This window comes from Lethenteron reissneri, chromosome 25 (assembly GCF_015708825.2).
Source record: "Lethenteron reissneri isolate LAM-NWPU_2019-01 chromosome 25, ASM1570882v1, whole genome shotgun sequence".
In the NCBI taxonomy this organism is placed as follows: domain Eukaryota; kingdom Metazoa; phylum Chordata; class Hyperoartia; order Petromyzontiformes; family Petromyzontidae; genus Lethenteron; species Lethenteron reissneri.
Window position 1 is genome coordinate 14,105,765 of NC_083803.1, and position 22,062 is coordinate 14,127,826.

A 22,062-nucleotide genomic window follows, 5' to 3' on the forward strand; every position below is an offset into this window, starting at 1 on the left:
TTGACTGCGCGGCGCCCTGGCGTGGAGGGTTCAGCAGCGCTGGCTCAGAAATGCGGGAGTTCGCTAATTAACGCTCAGTCCTGAGTGTAGCAATTCATGCCCCCCCCCCCGTCCCCCTTTTGGTAAAATGCAACACGGTATTCTCATTTTTATTGCAACATTCTACAACAACCCATGTCAATCAAATTCTGGATGAGTACCCTCCCCACACCCCCACCCCCTCACACCCACCACCGTGCGCGTCGTGGGGGTTCTTTGACCATACTTCACCACGCTGGTGAGTGCGGATTGCCGAAAGGGGAGGCCCAGGTTTTGGTTCAGACGTCACTCGCCACTGACGGTAGCCGTGGCCGGGAATCAGACTCGAGGTGCCAGGCTCCACGGTTCAATGTGCCCTGTCGCTCAGTCTTCAATTGCATATCACTTCCACGAACTGAAAAGCTTTGAATGTTGCAAACAAGATTGGACGAATGCATCACGGGCTTTGTGAATTAATGTCAACCCATTCATCAATGAGGCTTTTACCCTGGCTTTGTGTGAACTGAGATTGTGCCACGTGCGATGCCAGGTGTTGGCTCTTGCATGTTCTGCATACGCACGTAAGTCAAATAAAATAAATTCAGTTGAAAATGTTTTCTTGGCCGAAATAGCATTTTTTCCAAGGAAGAAAAAACTGTTCCTACGCTCATCAAAAAATTGACATCAATAATATTTGTTGTTGAAAAATCTTTAAGCAAAATCTTGACCGTTTTACTGAAAATTCATAATAATAATATTAGTTTACAACCCTTGTGCATCCACTACTTGATGAGGGCCTCCCCACAATGCGGCAAGGCATTTCATCATGCTTCACCAGGCCGGTCCAGTAAGGGTAGTTGAAGGGAGGGCCCAATGTTAGCTGTGGCCGGGAATCAACCTCTGGTGGCCAGGCTCAGAGTACAGTGTGCAAATCATCGTACCACTGATACCCTCGCCATCGGCCGTTTTATTCTCAAGTCATGAATAAATAAACATCAGGCGTGATCGTTTTGCACCCTGTAAAAAGTTTTGCAACCAATCCGCCTTAAAATCTAATTCAATCGAACTTGATTTTTTTTTTCCGACCCCATTCTATTCATAACCGTCCAGAGAGCAGCCATTGCAATCTCGCCGCGAGTCCCCGTCACGGTCCAATTGCTGGAAGCTATTGGCTGCTTAATGCCCACACAGATGGTGCTTCTCACTGTGCTTAAATAACAACAACAACAACATTCTCACATTCGTCAATAACACTGCCTTATACTGTATATATGCATGGCAACGTTTTAGGTGATGGCCTTTATTCGTGTCACTTAAATAATTATCACTGTGGTTCGGGTGGCTCAGGGTGACTGGCATATGGTGCAGTTGGCATGGGCCCTGGTGCAAAGTAATAAGTATAACTCGTAAAAACAAAGTTTTTCACTATAAATCCTTTATATGCGTGGCGGCTAGAGTCCTCTCGTACTCTGGCTTGAGATGGCTGCCACCTATGGGTCAGATGATTGCATTGCACCATTAAGCAATTGGTAATTAAATATAATATTTTTGTCCTAAAAAGTGTAAAATTTTGGAAAAAATTTTTCACGAACATTAATTGTCACGCACAACGAGTCTGTGTGGAAAATGTCAGCTCGATTGGATCACGGGAAGTGGGTTAAAAAACGACCGAAAGATTTGCACGATCCTAAGCAAGCAAGCGAACTTAATATAAATAATTTAAAAATAGGGGCCTTCCTCTGTGCAATTTCCTCCCTCGTGGCATAGTCCAGCACCTGGACCCCTCCGACCCATGGAACCCCGTGCAGTTGCGCCGCCTGCACACTTGATAGCTACGCCACTGGCCAGGGTTTGGTCAACTGTCCACGCGGGCTTCGGGCTGTAACTCGCTCCCTTCTGACGCAACCCACATCCTCTTATTGCTGCGCCACCCACCCAGAATTCCTTACATTCAGTGCCCAAGGTCATGGTAACATCGCGAACCTCGTTTCTACCCCTCCCCCCCAAAACCCCACAGCCCCCCCGTCGACTCGATCTTTAACTTCCGTCTTTAGTTGCGGCAAAAATACACGGCGAGCACTTTATTCCCCCCTCCTGCTCCAATATCCCAGCCTCGCCTTCCCCACCTCCCTCCACGAATCGGAGCTTCGTTTTCCGAGCCAGGAATTTGTGTTGCCCGCTCCGGGAGCGGCGCGATGTCTGTTGCACAAAAGCACAAGGCTGGCAATTAAAGCCGCAAGAAAGGAGCCAACAGACCAAGCATCCTCCTACTCGCCCCCCCCACCCTCACCGCCGCTTCCTTCTCCCACAAGGTGCCCCACGAAGCAAAACGTTTCAGTCCCAGCATTGACCTTGAGTCAATCGTCTGCTCTTGTGCCGTCACTTTGACGGATTCGTCGCAGGCAACGCGGCGCATTGCCAGACGCCGAACGGATCGAATCGCGGCCTTTGGCGTCTGGGAATTCGGCAGACCGGCGAGGAGCGCACGCGCCAGGATCGACCGTCTCTCTGGCACGACAGCGAGCGGGCTTAGAGATGAGAGAGGGCTTCTATGTTACGCGATCTTGCACGTGCTTATAACTCGTCGGTGGTAGAGGATGCTGCTGCTGTTGTTCACTGTTGATATTTTACGTCGTTTTATTTTAGAGGGCGCCGTTGGAAATGTTCCACACGCTGCCCCCCCTCTCCGCCACCACTCTAAGCGTTCGCTTTTGCGCATCTTTGCCAGAAGGTGCCGTGTTCATCTCGTCTTTCAGAAAACTTTGGAGGAAAGAGAGGGCTTTGGCACGTGCGCGCGCACACACATGCAACTGGACGTGGACATCAAGTCTGAAATTGTTGCTGCTGCTGCTGCTTCTATTTGTGTGAACGTTAAACTCCAAATATTTTTCGGGGGTTTCACTCCGAGACAGCCAGGTATTGCAGGGTTTCCGTGCGGCTTGCATTTGTGGCTTTAGGGCCCAGCACGTGTGCGGTCACACAAGGCCGATGGTCAGCGTGGATCGTTTTTTTTTTTACTCGAAGCACGCTCCGAGTGAGATTGTTCAACCCTTTTCCAACCCTTTGCGGTGACATCTCCCGCCGGTAAAGATTATACACGCAGCAAAGCGTCGCCAAAATACCGGACCCTGTGAAAGGTGCTACGTTGGCACGTGGTTGGAACCGTTGGCGCCCCAACGTTGGCCCAACGTTCCATGTTTACGGGGAAGATTTTGCTGTCAGTAGAATCTTGCATTGTGGAGCCACAGACAATATGAGTCGCAGGTCGCAGCAGGGCAGATAGGAGCTATACTGCACAGTGTACTGTATGAATAAAGGCAGTCAGTCTCTTCAGCCTCACCCACTGCTCTGAAGAAGAGAAATTGCAAAAAAATATATACTGGGCGCTTCAAAAAAATGTGAACACTTGGGAGAATTTGCAACAACGCCACAAGAAATGTGCCTCCGGGCTCTGGATACCACCAGGAGTAGATTTCAGGCACGTGCGTTGACAATGATGGCGAACAAGTGGAGACTCGTTGACTTTTTGAAGCTATTAGCATCCATCTGTTATCATGTTACAGTGTAGTATTATCCCTTCTTTTTCCATTAAAAACGATAGTCCCATGTAAGTGCTCACATTTTTTGCAGTTTTCCATCAGACGGCAGTGTTAATGGCAAACGTAGCGAGGTGTGTTTGATGCTGTTTGTTGTCGTGCCTGCTCACCGCCTACCAACACAATCCCTTACTTTACATTGTCTAAGGTTCACGGCGCACGAGTGTGGTTATTGGTTGAACGCAGTGCCTGTGTAAGGTCTCATAGCTCATAGGGCAGTGCGGTGCAAAGATAAATAATGTGCCCAGTACGGTACGACAACCGTGGAGTTGCTGATGTTGGCAACATCGGCAGCGTAAATGTTGTGATTACAATTGTCATTGTTTCGGGTGTTATGCTCATTGCTGATTCAGCCTTTCACAGGGGCATCTTTGGCAGAGTCATCTCGCCATTTCGTTGTTCAAAGGTCCAGTCTTTAGCTCCAGTCGTTAATTGTATTGGAGAAAGACCCAGCGATGTGACATTCACATGGGGTGCCCACTTTACACATCACAAACTGTGTCACCTACCAAATACGCACACAACAACGTGCGCTCGCCTATCCCAAGCAGCGTGCGAGCTGACAAAATGCTGTTTATGAATTCGATCTCCATTGTGAGCACACCCAGTGTATTGTTATTGTGTCCCATTGTGTCTGAAATAAATGAAGCGCCCTTTCACCATGATCTTCATGATCAAATCGCCTTCGACAATTAGCGCGGTTGGCTACGTACGGCGCGAAAGAAGTTCAACAGACGTAGCAACATCATCAAGAACGATCGTCATAGTCATCCTTATGACCATTGCAATTATGATATCAAGAATAATTACTATCCAATTGTTATCAACAGTAATCATCAAATTAATATTATATTAATCATAAACACTATCGAATAATCATCATCCAATCACAGTTCGCGTAATTATCATCATCAACAGTATTATTTAATATGGCATTCATCCTTGACGCACGTCTCAAAACCAATACGAATCGCTTTGTCAGTGTGCATCGTGAGCACGAACCAGTCGCAGCAATCTCAAGGAAAGCCCTTTCCTGCCACGAACCCTGGCCAACGTACAAGATGCGTGGGCGACGCGCACGATGGCTCCATCTTCACGTGATCCACCCATCCCCGGCTGTAGCGCTGCAGGCTTTTGCCGCTTACACCCGTGAACCTTTTTCACCCGGACCCCCCCCGCCCTCCACTTCCCTCCTCTCCTGCCGTGCGCGTCCGTGCCGTGCTTCTTGAGATATTTCCGCCGATCGCGTTTGGCAGCGATGAATCAAAACAAAAATGCTACCAAATAATAACACACTTTGTTGCTGCGCCCCGTGGTGTTTTTTTATTTTGAAAGTTAGCAATAACAAACGGGAAATTCTTTGTTTTTTTATTTCTTCCATCGGATGCTGATGAAAATAAATACGCCTGGGTCAACACTGTCGCTGGAGTGGCCATGCAGCGAAAGGCCCTCCACTTTAAAGCCCTCCCGCATATATTTTTCAGACGCAGTGCTCATACCAACTTTCCGAATGCCTTCGATAGCAACAAAATATATACATCAACTGTATACATATTCTGTAACTCATATGTTGTACCGAATCTTAATAATTTTGCAGAACTTTGCCAGTCTGCCGTTGGATATGAGGCCTCCCCACGCCGTCGTCGGTAATGGAGGATGTTTTGGCCATACACCACCATTGTGGCCCGTGCGGGCTGGTGTGAAAAATAGCGGGCTGGGATTGTCTCGGATATTGCTCCGCCGCTGACGTTAGCCGTGATCGGGAATCGATCTCAGGTGGCCAGGTTCACAGCGCTGTGCGTTAACCATCGCCACCACCACTGCACCACGATGTTGTACATGCACATAAGTATTTAATAAAAGGTACTTTTATATACATATATACACGGGTGCAAGATTCGCCTATGCAATCTCATACTGAATTAGTAAATTGGCTCAGGAGTATTATTGACAGAGTATAATTGGCTTTATACAATTGGCTCAGTATGATAGGCTGGGTAGTAACGATGATTGGATGAATATAATTGGATCAGTATGATTGGCTGAGCACGATTGGTCACAGATAACTTGCATTCTCTGACTTCTTGGGTGACCCTTAAAAACCCTCAAGAACGCTGGCAAAGTTGTACTGGAGAAAGCCTTCAAACGGTTGAATCTCTCTTTCTGATTACTGCTAACAGCCACAGATTTTCTCAATGCCAGTAGCTCGTATGCGTGTGTGTTGAGAGCCGTGCAAGCCTTCGTAGGTGCTTGCTAACCGCACTTGCCCCAAAAGTCTGCGAAGGCTATGTGAGGGAATCTCTGTCTTTGTTTCGTGTTGGGAGTGGTGGTGCAATGGTTAGAGCACCCCGCCTCAAACGCAATAACCGGTGTTCCATTTCTGGCCAGTGGCGAGCGGTATGGGAACTTGCCCTGGGCATCCTCTAGGTTAACTCAGCCTTTTATTGAGTACATGGTCCATTGGATGTTAAAATGTCAGCACAAACTCAGGTCAAAGTAGCGTCACACTCGCTGTTGCTGGATCGGTGTTTTTAAACGTTCGAAGGAAAAAAAACGAGAGGATTTTTTGTTTGTTTGCTGAGGTGCTGATATTGCGAGGCCTACATCACCCGAAAGGCCCTTTACTGCAGAGTTCACCCACGTACATTTTTACAGACTCCGTGCTTGTCGTGAATTTCCAAGTACTCTTGACAGCACCTGCGATGAGCACGGTTGGCTATGCACGGTGCGAAAGAAGTTCAACATACATACTGTGCGTAGCATCGAGGGATGTGTTCTAGAAAGGAAAATATACAGAACTGCTTTGTTGCAGGTAACAAAATAGTAATCACTTGCAGCCCTTTCTCTATTAAAGGCCTTAATAGGTGCTCGCTAACAGCACTTGCAGCACGCCCACGACGACACGGTGTGGAGTGTCGATGCTCCAGCAGTGGATTGTTATTAAAACTGAACAAAAAATGAAACACTTTTTACTTGACCAGGTTAGACCCACTGAGCTATATCGCTCTTTTTCAGAAGCAATCTGGCCACAAACGATAGCTCCACGAAGTGGCTCATCATGTGGACATGTATAGCAGCCAAATACTCTAAACGCATGTTTCTAAATGTGAAGGTAAAAAAAGAGGACCCGGAGAAAAATCCACATCCAAATATTTAGCAGTGGTCAGGGTCGGGATCGAACCCACGGCTTCCTGCATACCAGACGAGGTAGTTAACATCTCCTAGCCACCGTGGCGAGAGAGGTTCACAGTGGGAGACTTGTACGGGGAGATGATGGAAGTCACGTGTCTCCTGCGTGGTAGCGGCTGCCAGATCTGGCAACGGATGGAACGCGTTGGCGAGAAGGAGATAGCGGTGGCATCAATGTCTTTAGCCACGATGACACCTCGATCTCGTTCGCAATGACAGCGCGTAACGCGTCGACACTGACCGCTCCTCTGCAGGACCTCATCGTCGACCAGCTGATCGAGAAGGTGTCGTTCTGCGCGCCCGACCGGAACCTCGAGCGAGCCTTCTCCTACATATGCCGCGACGGCACGACGCGCCGCTGGATGTGCCACTGCTTCATGGCCGCTCGCGACTCGGTGAGTTGCTCCGCAGTGAGACGAGGGTTGAGGCTGGGGTGGTGCAGAGAGGGAGGGGGGGGCGCTGGTTAGACTAGAGGTCAACGGGACTTTGGGGGAAGGGGGTCAGCCACGTACGTGTGCTGTATGCTTAGTAACAGGGGTGCAGTGCTGAGATGATTCATTAATTCATTGGCTAAACATCGTAAATGACTACATCGCTAGGACCCGTAGGACCCTCTAGGAATTAATATCCAGGACCCATATATTACACGTTCCTGCGGAGGGAGCTGGTAGGAACGTTGGGTTGCTCGGTCAACGGTCAGGGTCAACGGCGGCGTGGTGTATTCCGCAAATGTGGCCGACTGTGAGGGCGGGCACAAGCCGGCGTGAGTAGGTTAAACGTTGAGTTTTATAAGGGCACCACGGGGTGACCAGCCCCTCCCCACCCTCCCCTCTCCACAGAGCCCCACACCTCCCATTTTTGGATGCACGACGGACGGACACAATAATCCCCTGTGGGCTGGTGTAACCAGGAGGTTCCTACCAGTAAAAGGGAGGGTCCTTGCCTGTGACATTTGGCAGTTCGCCAGTGTTGATTCCGGCGGGCCTGGCTGTTGGTGAGACGACGTGTGGCCGAAGCCAGTCCAGAGTCTGCTTGTGCTGAATCAATGCTGCTGAAATGATTCACTCCCAGAAAGCCTTTGGGCCAAAGGGTTGGATAAGAAGTGTTTTTTTGTTTCTCGTGTGGAGAGGCTGATTATAGAAGGAGGCATGCTCTGCTCATCTATTTTGTTTCATTACTGTCGTCAATGACTCTGGTCCCTTTACAAATAGGGACCCCCCCCCCACATCCAGCCTCCCAAAGGTGGGAAACCCCTATAAGCCACTCCCAGCTCGATGCGGCTGGTAATGATAATGAGGTCATCAAACTCCGCCCATCACCTCCCGTTCATTGGCACAATATTTTCTTGTCATCCGATTAGTCAAGTAATTGAACCGTTAATAGGTAGTGTAATCGATTAATTAAGCAATCGGATAGACCAGCACTACAGGAGTGTGACAATACCTCGATTAATATTATTCTTCAGTTCTCGTCATCATTATCCATGCTCTATCCACCGCTGGATGAAGGCCTCCTCAAGCCATCACCGTCCCTCATCCATCTCGCTCCTGCACATGGGCTCATTGTCGCTCCATCTCCACGGTGGATGGCCTCTCGGCTGTGCTGTAACGGATAACGGCCGGTCGTCAAGACTAACGATGGAATCACAGAAATCAGCGTGTATGCACATCCAGTGCAAATTACGTGCTAATGCTACATTTAGGCAAATGGGAATAGCAAACTGTACAAACAAGGTAGAAAAATATGGGAATAACACTGCGACGCTGAAAACTGAACCAGAAAAGAATCGATTCTTTCCCAGCTGTGTCCTTCCGTGATTCATTACAGCCAATTATGATGACGATGATGATGATGACAGCGATTGCGCGGCTGTTACAATCCGTCGTTTAACCGTTCACTCGTCCGCTATTTGAGCAGGGGGAGCGGCTGAGTCACGCGGTGGGCTGCGCCTTCACCGTGTGCCTGGAGCGCAAGCAGCGGCGCGAGAAGGAGTGCGGCGTCACCGCCACGTTCGACGTCGACCGCACCAGCTTCATGCGCGAGGGCTCCTTCCGTGGCGCGCGCTCCCCCGGCGGCCTCGCCGCGGATGGCGGCGGCGGCGCCGACGGAGTCCACCGCCACCACCGCCACCACCACCACCGCAGTGGCGGCTCCGAGGATGACAAGCGTGAGCGGCGCACCCCTCGAGAACGAACGCGCGGGGCTCGCCGGGGTCACCTCATGTAACGACGCGATGCCCGATCCACAAAATGCCACTCCGCTGCTCCTGACGCCGTTATCTGGGCTGTAGTTGTTGCTCTGCACCTACATCAGGAGCCATACGAAAGAAAGAAGAAGATCACCCTGGTCGCCACCTACTCTGGTTCCCCCCCCCCACCCGGATCATCCTCTTTATTGAGGAGTCTTTCCCCGGGTAATCTCTTAGTCCTCCCCGGGGATATTAAAAGTCTCAGTTTTTTTTCTCAGTGGCGTAATAATCCACGTAGATCTCCCCTCGCGCTGGTACGGTCAGACGTTCTCCTTCAACTCTCACCGCAACCGTTGCCGTCGTTCGCCGCAACCATAAATAAAGCCCTTTCCACAACCGCGTCGAGCCGGCCGTTAACACTGCCCCATCTTCTCCCCCCCCCCCGTCCCCGACCCGCGTCGGACCCGCAGCGGCGAGCGACTGCGGCGTGGCCAACGGCGCCCTGTGCACGGCGAGCGACCGCCCGAGGCCCGCCGTTGAGACGGCGCCGTCCCCGGACGGCCGCTCCTCGCCGGCCACGCCGTCACCGTCCTCGCCGCCGTCTCCCGCCACCGCCGCCGCCGGCGTCGTCGTGGCGGCGGCGGCAGCGGCGGGCAGCTGGGGAGCGGCCACGTGCGCTATCCCGCGGCGGCGCGCGCCGCTCGAGCAGATGGCGCGCCAGGGCTCCTTCCGCGGATTCCCGGCGCTGGTGCAGGGCTCGTCGCCCTTCAAGCGGCAGCTGTCGCTGCGCCTGGACGAGCTGCCGTCCACGCTGCAGCGCCGCTCGGGACTCGACAGCGCGGACTGCGGATTTTCTGGCGGTGAGGCTGTGTAGTAACGCGTGTCCGATGAACGTACAGATGCTTTAGCTGTGTCCATGCATAACTGGGAGGGTGCTGCACTATCTGTCCAACCGGCCTTCGTCCAACGGTGGATCGATCATGACTTGCTTATGATGATGATGAGATGATGATGTGCGGTTAAGGCTCCTGATTAAATGCCCCAGTTTAAAATTGGGCATCGCTTGGGCTGAAGGGATGGGTTAGACGGGAATGGAGGGCCACGCACCCAGGCCTGGGTACAGGTTGTTTTAATGGTAGGACCTCCTGGTCACAGCCCAGGGTTGGTGTCGTGTGCGGGGAGCGGTGGGGAGGAGGGGCTGGGTGGGGAGGGAGGGGTGGGGGGGGGGTGGGGAGGTGGGTGGGGAGGTGGTGTGTGGGGTGGGAGGGGTGGGGCTGGATGGGGAGGCTGGTCACCCCGTGGTGCCCTTAAAACTCAATGTTTAACCTGCTCACGCTGGCTTGTGCCCGCCCTCACAGTTGGGCATATTTGCGGAATACACCACGCGGCCGTTGACCCTGGCCATTGACCGAGCAACCCAACGTTCCTACCAGCTCCCTCTGCAGGAATGTGTTTTTACTTTCTTCTAAAAGCTGCTTCGTTTCAAAAACAATTGCCATGCTTTTATTATTTCTGTTCAAATCCCAGGTATATGGGGAATCTCAGTTATATCCGCTAATTATGCTGGGGTGAATGTATTTGCGAATGAGCCAACTGAAATATAGGAGGTGCACATTATCGTTGTTTAGTTTCAACAGGGCTCTCTTTGTTAAAGGGAAGTTGTGAGAAGTAAAAAAAAAGAAATATTCGGAGTCGCCATGTGCACACTTAGCTTTTGTGGTTTTTGTTAATTCACGGAACTTTGTTGCCGTGAAAAAGTCGAGTACATTTTTCACGTCTGTGTTTAAAAACCTCAAATGTCAAACAACACACGTGGAATGCAAACGCACGTCCGAGAAGAAAGACAAAAACATTAAAATGTAAATTTTTTTAATCATACCATTTTTTTTTTACAAATGTGTTTTATTATTGCAGTGGCGCAGCGTGTAGCAGCATTACTGCGCATTTAATCCGGCAACGCGAGTTTGATTCCCGGCCACCTTTGGGTACCCTCATCACCAACCCGTCACTGACCAGCGTGGTGAAGTATGGTCAAAACAATCCCCATGACCGACCAGGCACAGCGTGAAGGGGCCTGCCTTCAGCAGCAGGTGGACAAAGCCCTGTAAACTACCTCCAATAGTAAATAAACTCAGTAACGGGTGTGTGTGCGTGCGTGCGTGGCTACAGGAACCGTGGAGGTTGGCGGGCACGTGGACGCGCTCTGCGCCCAGATGCACTCAACGAGGCTGGCGCCAAGCCCCCCAAGTGACCCCTTCTACTCCCCGTCGGCAGACAACGGGCCCTCCCGCATGGCCTCCCCTGCGGCAGGTTCGACCCTCTCCATTGCGCTTTCGGGTTTTTGTTCGACGTGAAATCGGGAAAAAACTAACGAATCGGGAACTCAATTATTTGGCACCCCGAAGGGGCTCCCAGTACATGGAGAGAAACGTCGGGCATCGTGCCGAACGACACGCGGTACGACCCCGACGACACATCGGAGGGCTATTCAGCGCAACCGTGAAAACGTACCCAGAAGTAGGCTCTAATGGCTCCCGACGCAGCAATCGGTCGCCGTTTGATTTTACACATTATCATGCCCTGATTCACACGTGTGTCAAATTCTTCTAGTGAGATTGATACAAGAGTTATCGCCCCACTTCAATTGCTTTGTTACATTCCAAGACGATTCTAACATTGACCAAACTTCCAGTCCGTACTCTCGGTGTCATGGGCATTGGATCAAATATCCACTCGTAACTCTCGCACACAAATGCGCCATCCGACGGGAGGGAACAGCCCGCGAAAGGAGATATTGCAGACCTTCTGAAATCCTGTCGAGTGCACTTATCGAGTTTGCATTTATTTTTGACTCACTCACGTGAAAGAAAGCAAAATTAAAGTTTTTTTCTGCGCAATTATTGATGAATGAGCTGAGACTACCGGTTTAATCGCGAGGGGTTGTGCAGATGGACCTACCGGCAAAAAGTGACGATGCTTGGCTTTTGAAAACGTGAACAGAACTTTTTAAATTGTACACGTGAGGTGACGTAATATTGTGGATAGGGTAATTGTAAGATTCATCATGAAAATAAATCGAATTACATTTTATTTGAGATATATTTCTCAAAACAAATATACTGCAACAATTAATATCAAACTCTTAACGGCCGCTCTGAGCGTAACTCCGAAAAATCTCAGACAGCTGCCTCCGTTGGCCCTTGCCCCAGACTCTCCCTGCATCTCCTTGAGCCTTTTTCAGGCCGTGCCAAATCCATTCCATCAACGCCACAGTCGGTGACGGAGATATTTTTATCTGCAAGCAGAACCGTTTGCTCCTTGCGGCTATTTTAAGCATCACATTAATGAACAAACACCTTAGTTTGACAAAAACCGACACTTTTCCGTGAAAGCGTCGATGAGTCATTCTATTTCTACTCGTGTGCGCAATTACAAATTTGCAATTAGCGCAATCTCTCATTCTCTCTCTTATCCTCTCGCTCTTGCGCGCTCCTCCTTCCGATCCCGCCGTGCAGGGAACGTCCCCTGGGCCCCCGTGGCTGCTCGCGAGATGGCGACGTTTGCCGGGGTAAAGCCGATGAGCCTGTCCGAGGCGGAGCAGTGGCTGGCGGACGTGGCGCGCGCCGTCACCACACCGTGCCCCTCGCCGCTGACGCCGCGCTCGCCGCCGGCGTCGTGCGCGGCGGCGGCGGCGGCCGTGCTGCTGCCGCTGCCTGCGGCCCCCTGCTACCAGGCCCCGCTGCCGACGACGACCCACACGGGCCCATACTCGTCCCCTCTGCTTCAGCACCAGCAGCAGCATCGCATGGGGATGACGCCGTCGCAAATGGCCGCGTCGGTCTTCAGCAAGACGGGGTCGCCGAAGGTGGCGTCGGCGCGACCCGCCACGGGCGCCGTCTTCGCGTCCCGCCAGACGACCGCGGTGTTTGGCGGCGGCGGCGGCGTCGGTGGCCCGGCGTCCTGGGCCCCGCGCGACTCGCCGGTGCCGGCGGCGTACGCCGGCGCACTACGCCCCCCCGCGCTGCCGCAGGTGGACTCGTTTGAGAGCCGCTGGGCCGCGGCGCAGGCCGACAGCCACAAGTCGTGCCTCGGCCCCCCGAGGGGCGACCCCTTCTGCGCGGACGCGTTCAAAACCTTCGAGATTCGCCTGTGATGCTGACGTCGGCCCGGCCTGCGTCGCGCGTGCGCGCGGGGCAGGAAGGGAACTGCGTCGTCTCAGCGGCAGTCCTGTAGCGTGACCTCGTATGAAGGTGGGGGGCGTCCCAAAACTCAGGGGGTCGGGGGGGAGGTACAACGCAGCCGATGTTCAACTTCGAACAAATTTGAGAATTTACGAGCAGAAGGCTCAGCCCACTCCCTTCCCTCTGCGACGTTACGGGGCTGCTCAATGGTCACTTTGTTGGTGAGGTTTTTATATATATAGAATATATAAATATACACTCGTCTTTCGGGACATGTGGGAAGCAAAGCTTTGTTTTTGCATGTTAAGTTATAGGTCCATGATGAGACTGCAGTTGTATTACCAAAGCTGCTGTTTGTCAGTATTGGAGCAAGGCATATGATGTGTATTATTGTACGTTATTTATAAGTTATAACCGGTCATAGCTTTAGTTTTACCGTATTTAAAAAAAAAATACAAAAAAGGGAGAAAAATATGAATCCCCGTATATTATTATTATTGTATCACAAGTTGTGTGACCTCAGTTTATGAATAATCTCAGTAAACGAGGGTGCGTGTCGTGTGCGTGAGCAAGCAACAATAATAATCGCTGACATGCGATGACTTCAAATGCCCTCTCGTAGCATCGCTGCAGTGTCGAACGAACAGGAACTCGAACGAGCAGTTTGCTTTTTCACTTCATTCCTGTCGCTCCGTGCCCCCTGTACCGTTCCCGTTCTGCTGCAACGTGCACCCATGCCTACTTTACAAAGGGCGATATTGGCACGTAAAAATAAAGATCGATTGATCAAAACGCTAATGCATTCGAAGCCAAATTTAAGACAAAGGCACTGACAGTCATTGTGTTGTACGACCAAAATGTGTTTTCTCTTTTATTTCGGTGCCAAAATATATTGCAATCTCTATTAATACTCGAACTATTACGCTACTACTACGATATATTTAACGTATGTGTGTGTTTGCCGAGCGCGATGAACACTCGTGTGTCGTCGGGAGTACGGTAATTATCGAGCTTTCATATGTAATGCAGTAACACAGTAACCTCTCGGATCTTTTTGTTGGTGTTAATATATTTTGACGCCTCGCTCCAGAAGCTTCCGGAACGTCTGTTTTTATGCCGTGCTACGACGCGAGCCCTCAGGCATCGACTCCTCCAACGCTTCCACTTCGCTTCCTCTTGCCGTAAACCACTCCGGGATAAGCGGCCGTGCGGAGTATGCGGCCGTGGGGGGGAGGGAGATGAAGACTCTACAAAACTAAATCCATCTCATTGCCATTTTGCCCCAGGACGACCTCGTGAGCCCGATTGGGCAGAGCTGATCTAAATTTAAATCGGCCACAGTGAAGCGAACCTCTCGCCTGCGTTACAGCCGCCACGCTGGGGCCGTGCCAAGCCAGCCTGGTGCGGCTCGGGTGCCGTCTGCTTGTTGTTCCACTGCAGTGGCCCAGCTGTGCTGCTCATGTCGGGTTTCTTCTCCTCTCTGTAGCAGGGCAAGTTGGAAAGTGCCGCCACACCCGCCCCACCAAGTGTGGATAAGAGATCACGCGAAGGGATACCCAGAAGTAGTTGTTGCACGACACCCTCCTTCTCCTTCTTCTGCTGCAGGGTGTTCTCTAACGCAGGGGGTGATGCGCTGGCATGCGTGAGATTTCCAAATGGGATGCTTCGTGGCGTGGCGATGACACCCATTGCACAACTTGGATAGAATGACGGGGGAGGTGGGGGGGGAAGACAGAAAAAACATCGTGGTCGGGGAGTTTGACAACCACTGGTTTGTGAAGGAAAGGGGGTCCCATTAGGATGCTGGGGACAAAGAGGCTACTGTGGGTGGTGTGACAGCGCCAATGGCTTTGGCTCAACGCTTCTATTTCCCCTCCCTGACTGGGGGCAATCGGAAGGGACTGCAGGCAAGGCTTTTAAGTGCGAGCGGGCCACTCAAGAACACGATGACGGCACTGTAGTGTGAAAAGTTCTTTATTTAAACGGCAAACGGAGGTGAATTTACAGATATTTTTTTTTCTAAAAAGAAATTACAAGGTACGTACATGTGAGGGTACTAGGCGTGCAAGCGCGCGCATCTTGGCAAAAAATGTGTTTTAAGGGATTTTTTTATTTCCGTTTGGCGCTCAGCCACGGGATTATTTTGCCTTTGTTGAATACACGGATTAAAATGAAAATAAAACGTTTGAAAAATAAAAAAATATAAGCACTTGAAATCGTTTTTAAACTGCACGCTGGGTTTGTTTTCCTTTCCATCCCAGCTTACTTTCAGACGCTCTTGTCAAACACGCCGTCAGTCGACTGTTTACACCGCTCATCCTCGCGCAGACTTGCCACCGAATACACCCGGTCGAAATTCACATTGTTGCATCTCTCGACGGCGTTCGATAACACAACTCGAACGAACAATATGTACATCTCTCCACGTCACCTTCGGTGATAGCCACCCGCAAGCTCAACTCGGCCGTACGCACAATGCAATAAGCTCGGAAATAACGACACACGCTCAGAAGGTGACGCTCAAATCCAACGTTATATTCCCGTTACACTTTTAAGAATGAAGTCGGAAAAAGATAAAGGTGCGGCCCTGCAAATGCTTGCTCGCACCGTTGCTGGCGGATGATATCTTTGCTCAAGGGAGCTCTCGAAGAACCCCTTCAGAGGCTGTTTGGCCTACTCTTCCACACCGACCGGAGACATCTTCCACACTGGAAGAGGTGGAAGCACCGGCACTTTTACCCCACCAAACGCGACCTGCCGATCCACTCTCTGTGGTGTAACTCATTCATAATGCTGGCTGGACAGAAGTCGGGGGTTGGAATTTAAGAAAATGAATTAAATACCTCGTACTTTTCAGCACAATAAAGAAATCAAACGAAGAAAGTCACCGGTGACGGCATTTCTCGAAACACAGGCACAACACAGTCCTTTCCATCTCAGCTCATCTTACAGGAAAAGAAAAGCCTAAAATAAAGGATTTTTAAAAATCTAATCCTTAACCTAACATCTTCCATAATCGCGTCTCCTACCGATGCGCAAATATCCCTCGTGTAGCCTTTCACAGACGGGGGGGGGGGGTGGCGAGTGCTGTTAGCGAGCACCTATTAAGGCCAGCACGGTGCACAAGGGGGATGGTGTCGTCAGCACCATGCCCAGCCGCCTTTGTTTCTCCAGTGCCATTGTTTACACACCGCACCAGGTAGTCATTGAAGGCTGAGGTCCAGGATTGGTGCAGATATTCTCCACTGTTTTTTAGCCATGGCCAGGAATTGAACTCAGGTGGCTGGGTTGAACGCGCAGTTGCGCTAACCACCACACACACACACAGGCCCCAACCACCCTCCGCTCGCACACATGAGCACGTGCACATGTGATATTTCTAATGGCTCACCAATTTTCATTGATGGTTCGATTCATCATGACATGCCTAAAGGCAGGGCTGCATCATCACCAGCCAAAAAAAAACAACTGTCATCATCACGAGCCAATTCCTGTGATGCATCAATCTACCTAGCACCTGCAAACTAGCTGATATACGATTTATAGTGGTTAACATCGTCACTATAAATTAGCATGCAAGCCAATTTGCGGGAGACGATTTCAAAAATAGGTTAATAGAAGCCAAAATTTAAAAAAATGCACAAAACGAAATATCACCACGACTGATGTGTCGCGCCTCCAATTAGTGCAGTTGGCTACATACGGTGCGAAAGAAGTTCAACATACATACAACATACGTGTCCAATCACACCCAACACCAGGGGCTTAATTTCTCACGGATTATCTTCTGGGGTCCCCCCAAACCACAACCCCCCCCCCCCAGACCACCGCCATTATCTCCCAATAGCGGAGGTAAGGGGGAGCAGGAAAATATTTTCTGGAGCTCAGCCTCGGACAGCTCCGGCTCAAATGATGCCCTACCGAACACTGACAGAGGATGAGTTGGGCACCCGTGCGCACACCCTTCAGAGCTGCGATCAATCTCTGGCCAAATGTTGAGGAGGCAATCTCCACCGTTGGGAGTGGATTCAATGGCCTTGTGCTTCCCGTAGGCCAAACCTAGATGAGGCCTTCACCGGCCTTGTAAGCCTAGCGCAAGAGCACTGGCTACCGGTGCACACAGGAATGCCACAAAAAAATGAATTAGACGCCCAATGCTTAAAGTTAAAAGAACACACTTAAAAAAAAATCAAGTTCCCTTACAAAGATGGACCACTAATATCGATAAAGTAATCTACTCAGGTGAAGTCACCTGGCATGGCCATTGCCTGGCACAGGGTGGTGCACTGCTAGCTGAAGAGTTCCAAATTCGAATTTTGTCACCTCACACCAAGATGGCAATAACACAATTGCAAGATAATTGGGGGGGGGGGGGGGGTGAACGACATTTTAAGAAAATCTTAATTCATTCCTAGAAAATGATGCTTCCATGACTGATGTAGATTTAAAACACTCAAGTGAATAGTGTTGAAATACTGGTGAGATTACGGAAAATGTCACTGATGGCCAGCGACTGCACAATGATGACATTCAAATAATACGCAGCGCAGTTCCAAATCGTCAGACATTTTGGCCACACAACATGCGATGCGACTAAAACAAAAACACACATCAGACGTGCGTGGCACAATTGTGAGAGCGCACGCAGTGATGGAGCACAGTTATCAGTGTGAAAATAACAAATAATTGCTCGGATTGAAAACTGAAAAACTACACTAGGCCAAGATTTACATTGTGAGGAAATGGTTAAAAAATGCATCATCTAGGCCAGAGATTCTCAAAGTCCAGTCCTCGCAATGCCCCATAATGCAGCATTCCAGCTGTGACGGTGCACTTCTAGTCGTGACACTCTGCATGCGCCTGACGATTGGGTCATCGCCGACAGCTGCACCGTGGGGGTGAGTGACGGGAACTGGAGCTTAAGAATCGTTAACCCAGGCGATTTGCCCAATCGTTAGCGCCGGACAGTGACGTTTTTTCCACCAACTGGAAAAGAAACATTCTCTGGCGTGTGAAAAGCTCGCCCGCTACAAACTGTGTATTTTTTTTTTACCAGAATAAGGTTTTCCGTGACATGATACTACAATATATCAAGCGACATAAACTCCAAGATATTTGTTTAGTTTGTTTTGCTAGGGATCGTATCGTGATTATTATAGTGAATTATGTATTTTCTAAGTATAGGGTGCTTCAAAAAATGTTAACACTTACGAGAATTTGCAACATTACCACAATAAATATGCCTCCGAGCTCTGGAGACCACCTGGAGAAGATTCCAGGCGCGTGTTGACAATGATGGCGAAGAAGTGGAGACTCTTTAACGTTTTGAAGCTATTAACATTTTACATTTGTTATGTTTATTATCCGTTATTTTTCTAATAAAAACGATAGTCCTATATAAATGTTAACATTTTTTTGAAGCACCCACGATATATTTTTACATAAAACTTTACATAAAGACAAACATCACAATGACCCAATAAAATTGTGTTTTGTAAGATGATTTCCGAATAAACTGACAGCCTGGTGGTTATAACATCATCGCTCTATGTCAGCATTTTAAGCGTTATAGATTGTAAAGTTGCAATAAGATTCATGGCAGGCTAATGTTGCGTTTCATGCAAATTAACAACTTTTGATCGATCTTCATTCATGCTCGGAAGTACGTCAAAGCACAAAAATGCGACAAATGCAAAATTCAAATTGCGCCGACATCACTACGGTCGCGACAATCGCAAATAACTTAGATTTCGCGACGTACGAAGCCTGATCAAATCCTGCCCACCGTGTTTCCCATCGCGCAGCCGCATTCGCGCACGCTCGCGAGGACGCGAGGACCCGCCCGAGTCGGTAGCGGACCGCTACGACGCTCCGGCCGTCCCGTCGCGCATCATACCCTACGGGCGACCCCGTGCGCCCTCTCCCTCTGCCCCAGTGCGCGCCTCGGCTTCTCCCTCTTCCCGCGCCGTTGGCTCCAGCGGACGTTGATGGGCCGCCGGGCGGTGGCCCCGACCAGCAGGTCGGCGGGCGGCGAGCGCGCCACGATTCCTCCCAGCGTCGCCACGCAGGCGTAGCGGCCCGAGTCGCCGGCGCGAGCCGAGAAGAGCACCAGCTCGCCGTCGGCGCCCAGCGCAGCGCGCCCCTCCGACAGCTGCACCTCCACGTCGTCCCTGTGCGCGGCGGCGGCGCGGCAGGATGCGGAGAGCGGGGAAGGTGACACGCAGAGGGAGATGAACGCTCGGTCGCTAGCTCTCTCTCTCTCTCAGCGTTACATTTCGAGCTTCACGTGAATTTGTTTAACCCAGGTTGAGAAATCACGAGACTGATTTCTCAACCTTGCGACAGTAGCCTGGGTCACCAAAAATACAAAGAGCAGTGTGTATCCAAAGGCGCATCCAAGTACCGTGTCCACTGGATGAAGGCCCGTTTGTCGGAGGCCGTGCAGGGCAGCTCCACGTGCTGACCCTCCGACACGTGCATGCTGCTCGGGGCCTTCACGATGCGCAGCTCACCTGCGCGCATCACCGATGCAAGTCAGAGTGGCGCACTACACGACTGGCGTCTTTAAGGCGTGTTTACCGTCCCACTTAGAGCTGCGGAACAAGAGGAAGCAAATATGTCATCACAAGCAAGGAATCGCTCTCCGCTTTGTATTCGGGTCATACCGCGCGTTGTTCGGCATCATGCCCCAACTTTTCCCCGCACGTGGCTTCTTCGAAGATGGAATTCGAAAGCTCACACCCCGTGAAGCAAAGCGTCGGACATCGTGCCACACGGTGCGACTCAAACAGCACATTGGAGAGCTACACAGCACAACCGCTTTTTGAGAGGGGATGACCTGACCTAAAGAGTGGGCAAAATTATTTTAGGAATTGTTTCCAGACTATAACTTTCAAGTATTTTTATCATTAACAAAACTGAAAACTCATTTCAGGACAGCCTGGGCCATTCAGCCGAGGTAGTGATTCTACAATGTAACAGCCGGCGGTGTGATTATCGAGTGTGCAGATGGTGGCATTGGCATTGGGGCCCACAGGCCTGATAAAGCACTGGTCGGTTACGTACGGTGCGAAATACATACAGGTAGTACAGACCAACGCACACAAATTATTGAGCAATCGCCATAAGTGAGCACCTATTAAGGCCCGGATCATGCCGGCTTCAATGGGGGGAGGGGGGGGTAGGCTGTGTGATCGGCGCTGATGTTTACACACCACACCAAGTAAACATCGAGCCAAAATCTTCCTTTTAAGAGGTAACACAAAACGGCGGGCGGCGAGGCTCGCTCGAGACAATCCCTGCGGTCACGCACCGGATATGACGAGGTTGATGTTGCGGAATTTGGTGCCGCGAGCGGTGGTGACGCGGCAGGTGAAGAGGCCGCTGTCGCTCTGCAGGACGTCCGCAACCTGCAGCGTGCCGTTGGACAGCACCGTGTACCGTCTGCGTTGGCGGGCACGTCGCCGCAGAAGCACAAACAACAACAACGACGACGATAACGACATCAACCGCACATGCGTGGCCACCCACGTAGTTGGGACACGTTCACACACATTTACAGATACCTGCACAAATGCACTCGGGCGCCACGGTGGCGAGATGTTAACTACCTTGCCTGGTATACAGGAGGTCATGTTCTCCCCGTGGTCGCGTGGATTTTTCTCCAGGGCCCTCCTGTTTGTCCCTTCACATTTAGAATGAACGTTCGTTCAAAATATTTGGCTGCTATACATTTGCACATAATGAGCCACTTCATTGAGATATCAATTGTGGCCAGGTTGCTTCTGAGAAAAAGCTAGAGCTCAGTGGGTTTTACCTTGTAAAATAACACTAGTTTTAATCGTTTTATAGTCTATTATCTCTATACGACCGTGCCAGGAGGGCACAATAACGCTCGTGAGGCTCACGGATGCATTACCCAGTCAGCTTGCGCAACTGCCAATAAAATACATCCCTGAGCAAACGGCGAGTGTTACGTCATAACCCGCGCGTGTGATGTACCAGGATTTTCAGGGCCGTGCCACCGGTGTGGCGGACGCCATGAACGGGGGGAGCGTGATGGTGACGTGCATGATGTGTGAACCTGCTCTGCTCGGAGATGGGCCGCCCGTCCTTCAGCCACTCCATGGAGGGCCTCACGTTGCCGGCGACCCAGCAGTGCAGCTGCACGGGGAGGCCGATCCGAGCCGTCACCACCGCCGGGTCCTGGTTGAGCACCCGTGTGCTGCGCAGCCACGGCGGGGTCGGCGAGGGGGCGCGGGCAACGCGGCGGGGGACAGCGGCATGCGGAGAACGATATTAAACACCGTGGGCGGTCGGGGGAGCGGAGAGCTCGCTGGTTCAGAGGACCCTCAAAATGCGACAATGTAGCAGCCAGCGGTGTTGTCTATCAGCTTGCATTCATCAGTAAAAGCCCTCGAAGAAAGACGCGGCGAGAGGGCACGGGGTCACCATTAGCCAGAGCGCACCGAAGCAATCGGTGAGACTGGGCCCGTGGGCTCGTCAGTCTCGATACTCAGTGAGGCTTCATTTGTTAGTCATTAATCTGTCAAGTTTAACGCAACGACAGTTGTTCTCACAAATAGACACGCACAGAACTCTCTATGCTAACCCAGCGCTCCGTCATTAGCGCGTGCGGATTGCGCACGGTTTTGACGGTAGTGGCTGCCAAGAAGAGCAGTGGCAGGTTCGCAAGAGGCCCACTGTTTTGTAACATTATTCAGCAGGCCCCCGATACTGGGGGAGGGGGACCAGGGGCATAGCCACACAGCGGGGGTTGGGGGTGACCGACTAATCAACGGTTCCCGGTAGTTATTGGGTAGATTAAGGACAGGACCTGCAAAGTCTACCCCCCCTGACTCCATCACAGACAAAAGGAGTTAAACTGTAA

At 51.0% G+C, this 22,062-nt stretch overlaps 2 protein-coding genes across 5 annotated transcripts in view; one reads left to right on the forward strand and one right to left on the reverse strand.

The window, feature by feature from the left end:
* LOC133347288 (numb-like protein) overlaps nucleotides 1–15,144 on the forward strand; it is a 58,960-nt gene extending 43,816 nt beyond the window's left edge. For 2 of the 4 annotated variants that reach the window (XM_061559423.1, XM_061559425.1), the window contains 5 exons: nucleotides 7,058–7,198; nucleotides 8,718–8,970; nucleotides 9,462–9,851; nucleotides 11,161–11,301; nucleotides 12,507–15,144. In XM_061559423.1, coding sequence (XP_061415407.1) covers nucleotides 7,058–7,198; nucleotides 8,718–8,970; nucleotides 9,462–9,851; nucleotides 11,161–11,301; nucleotides 12,507–13,144 — 1,563 coding nt within the window. In that variant the 3' untranslated portion in view covers nucleotides 13,145–15,144. The remainder of the gene's footprint in view (nucleotides 1–7,057; nucleotides 7,199–8,717; nucleotides 8,971–9,461; nucleotides 9,852–11,160; nucleotides 11,302–12,506) is intronic. The other 2 variants (XM_061559424.1, XM_061559427.1) reach the window with 1 other exon arrangement.
* LOC133347287 (papilin-like) overlaps nucleotides 15,131–22,062 on the reverse strand; it is a 46,067-nt gene continuing 39,135 nt past the window's right edge. The window contains 4 exon segments of the mRNA XM_061559422.1: nucleotides 15,131–19,342; nucleotides 19,576–19,684; nucleotides 20,485–20,615; nucleotides 21,256–21,396. Of these exon segments, the coding sequence (XP_061415406.1) occupies nucleotides 19,063–19,342; nucleotides 19,576–19,684; nucleotides 20,485–20,615; nucleotides 21,256–21,396 (661 nt within the window). The 3' untranslated portion in view covers nucleotides 15,131–19,062.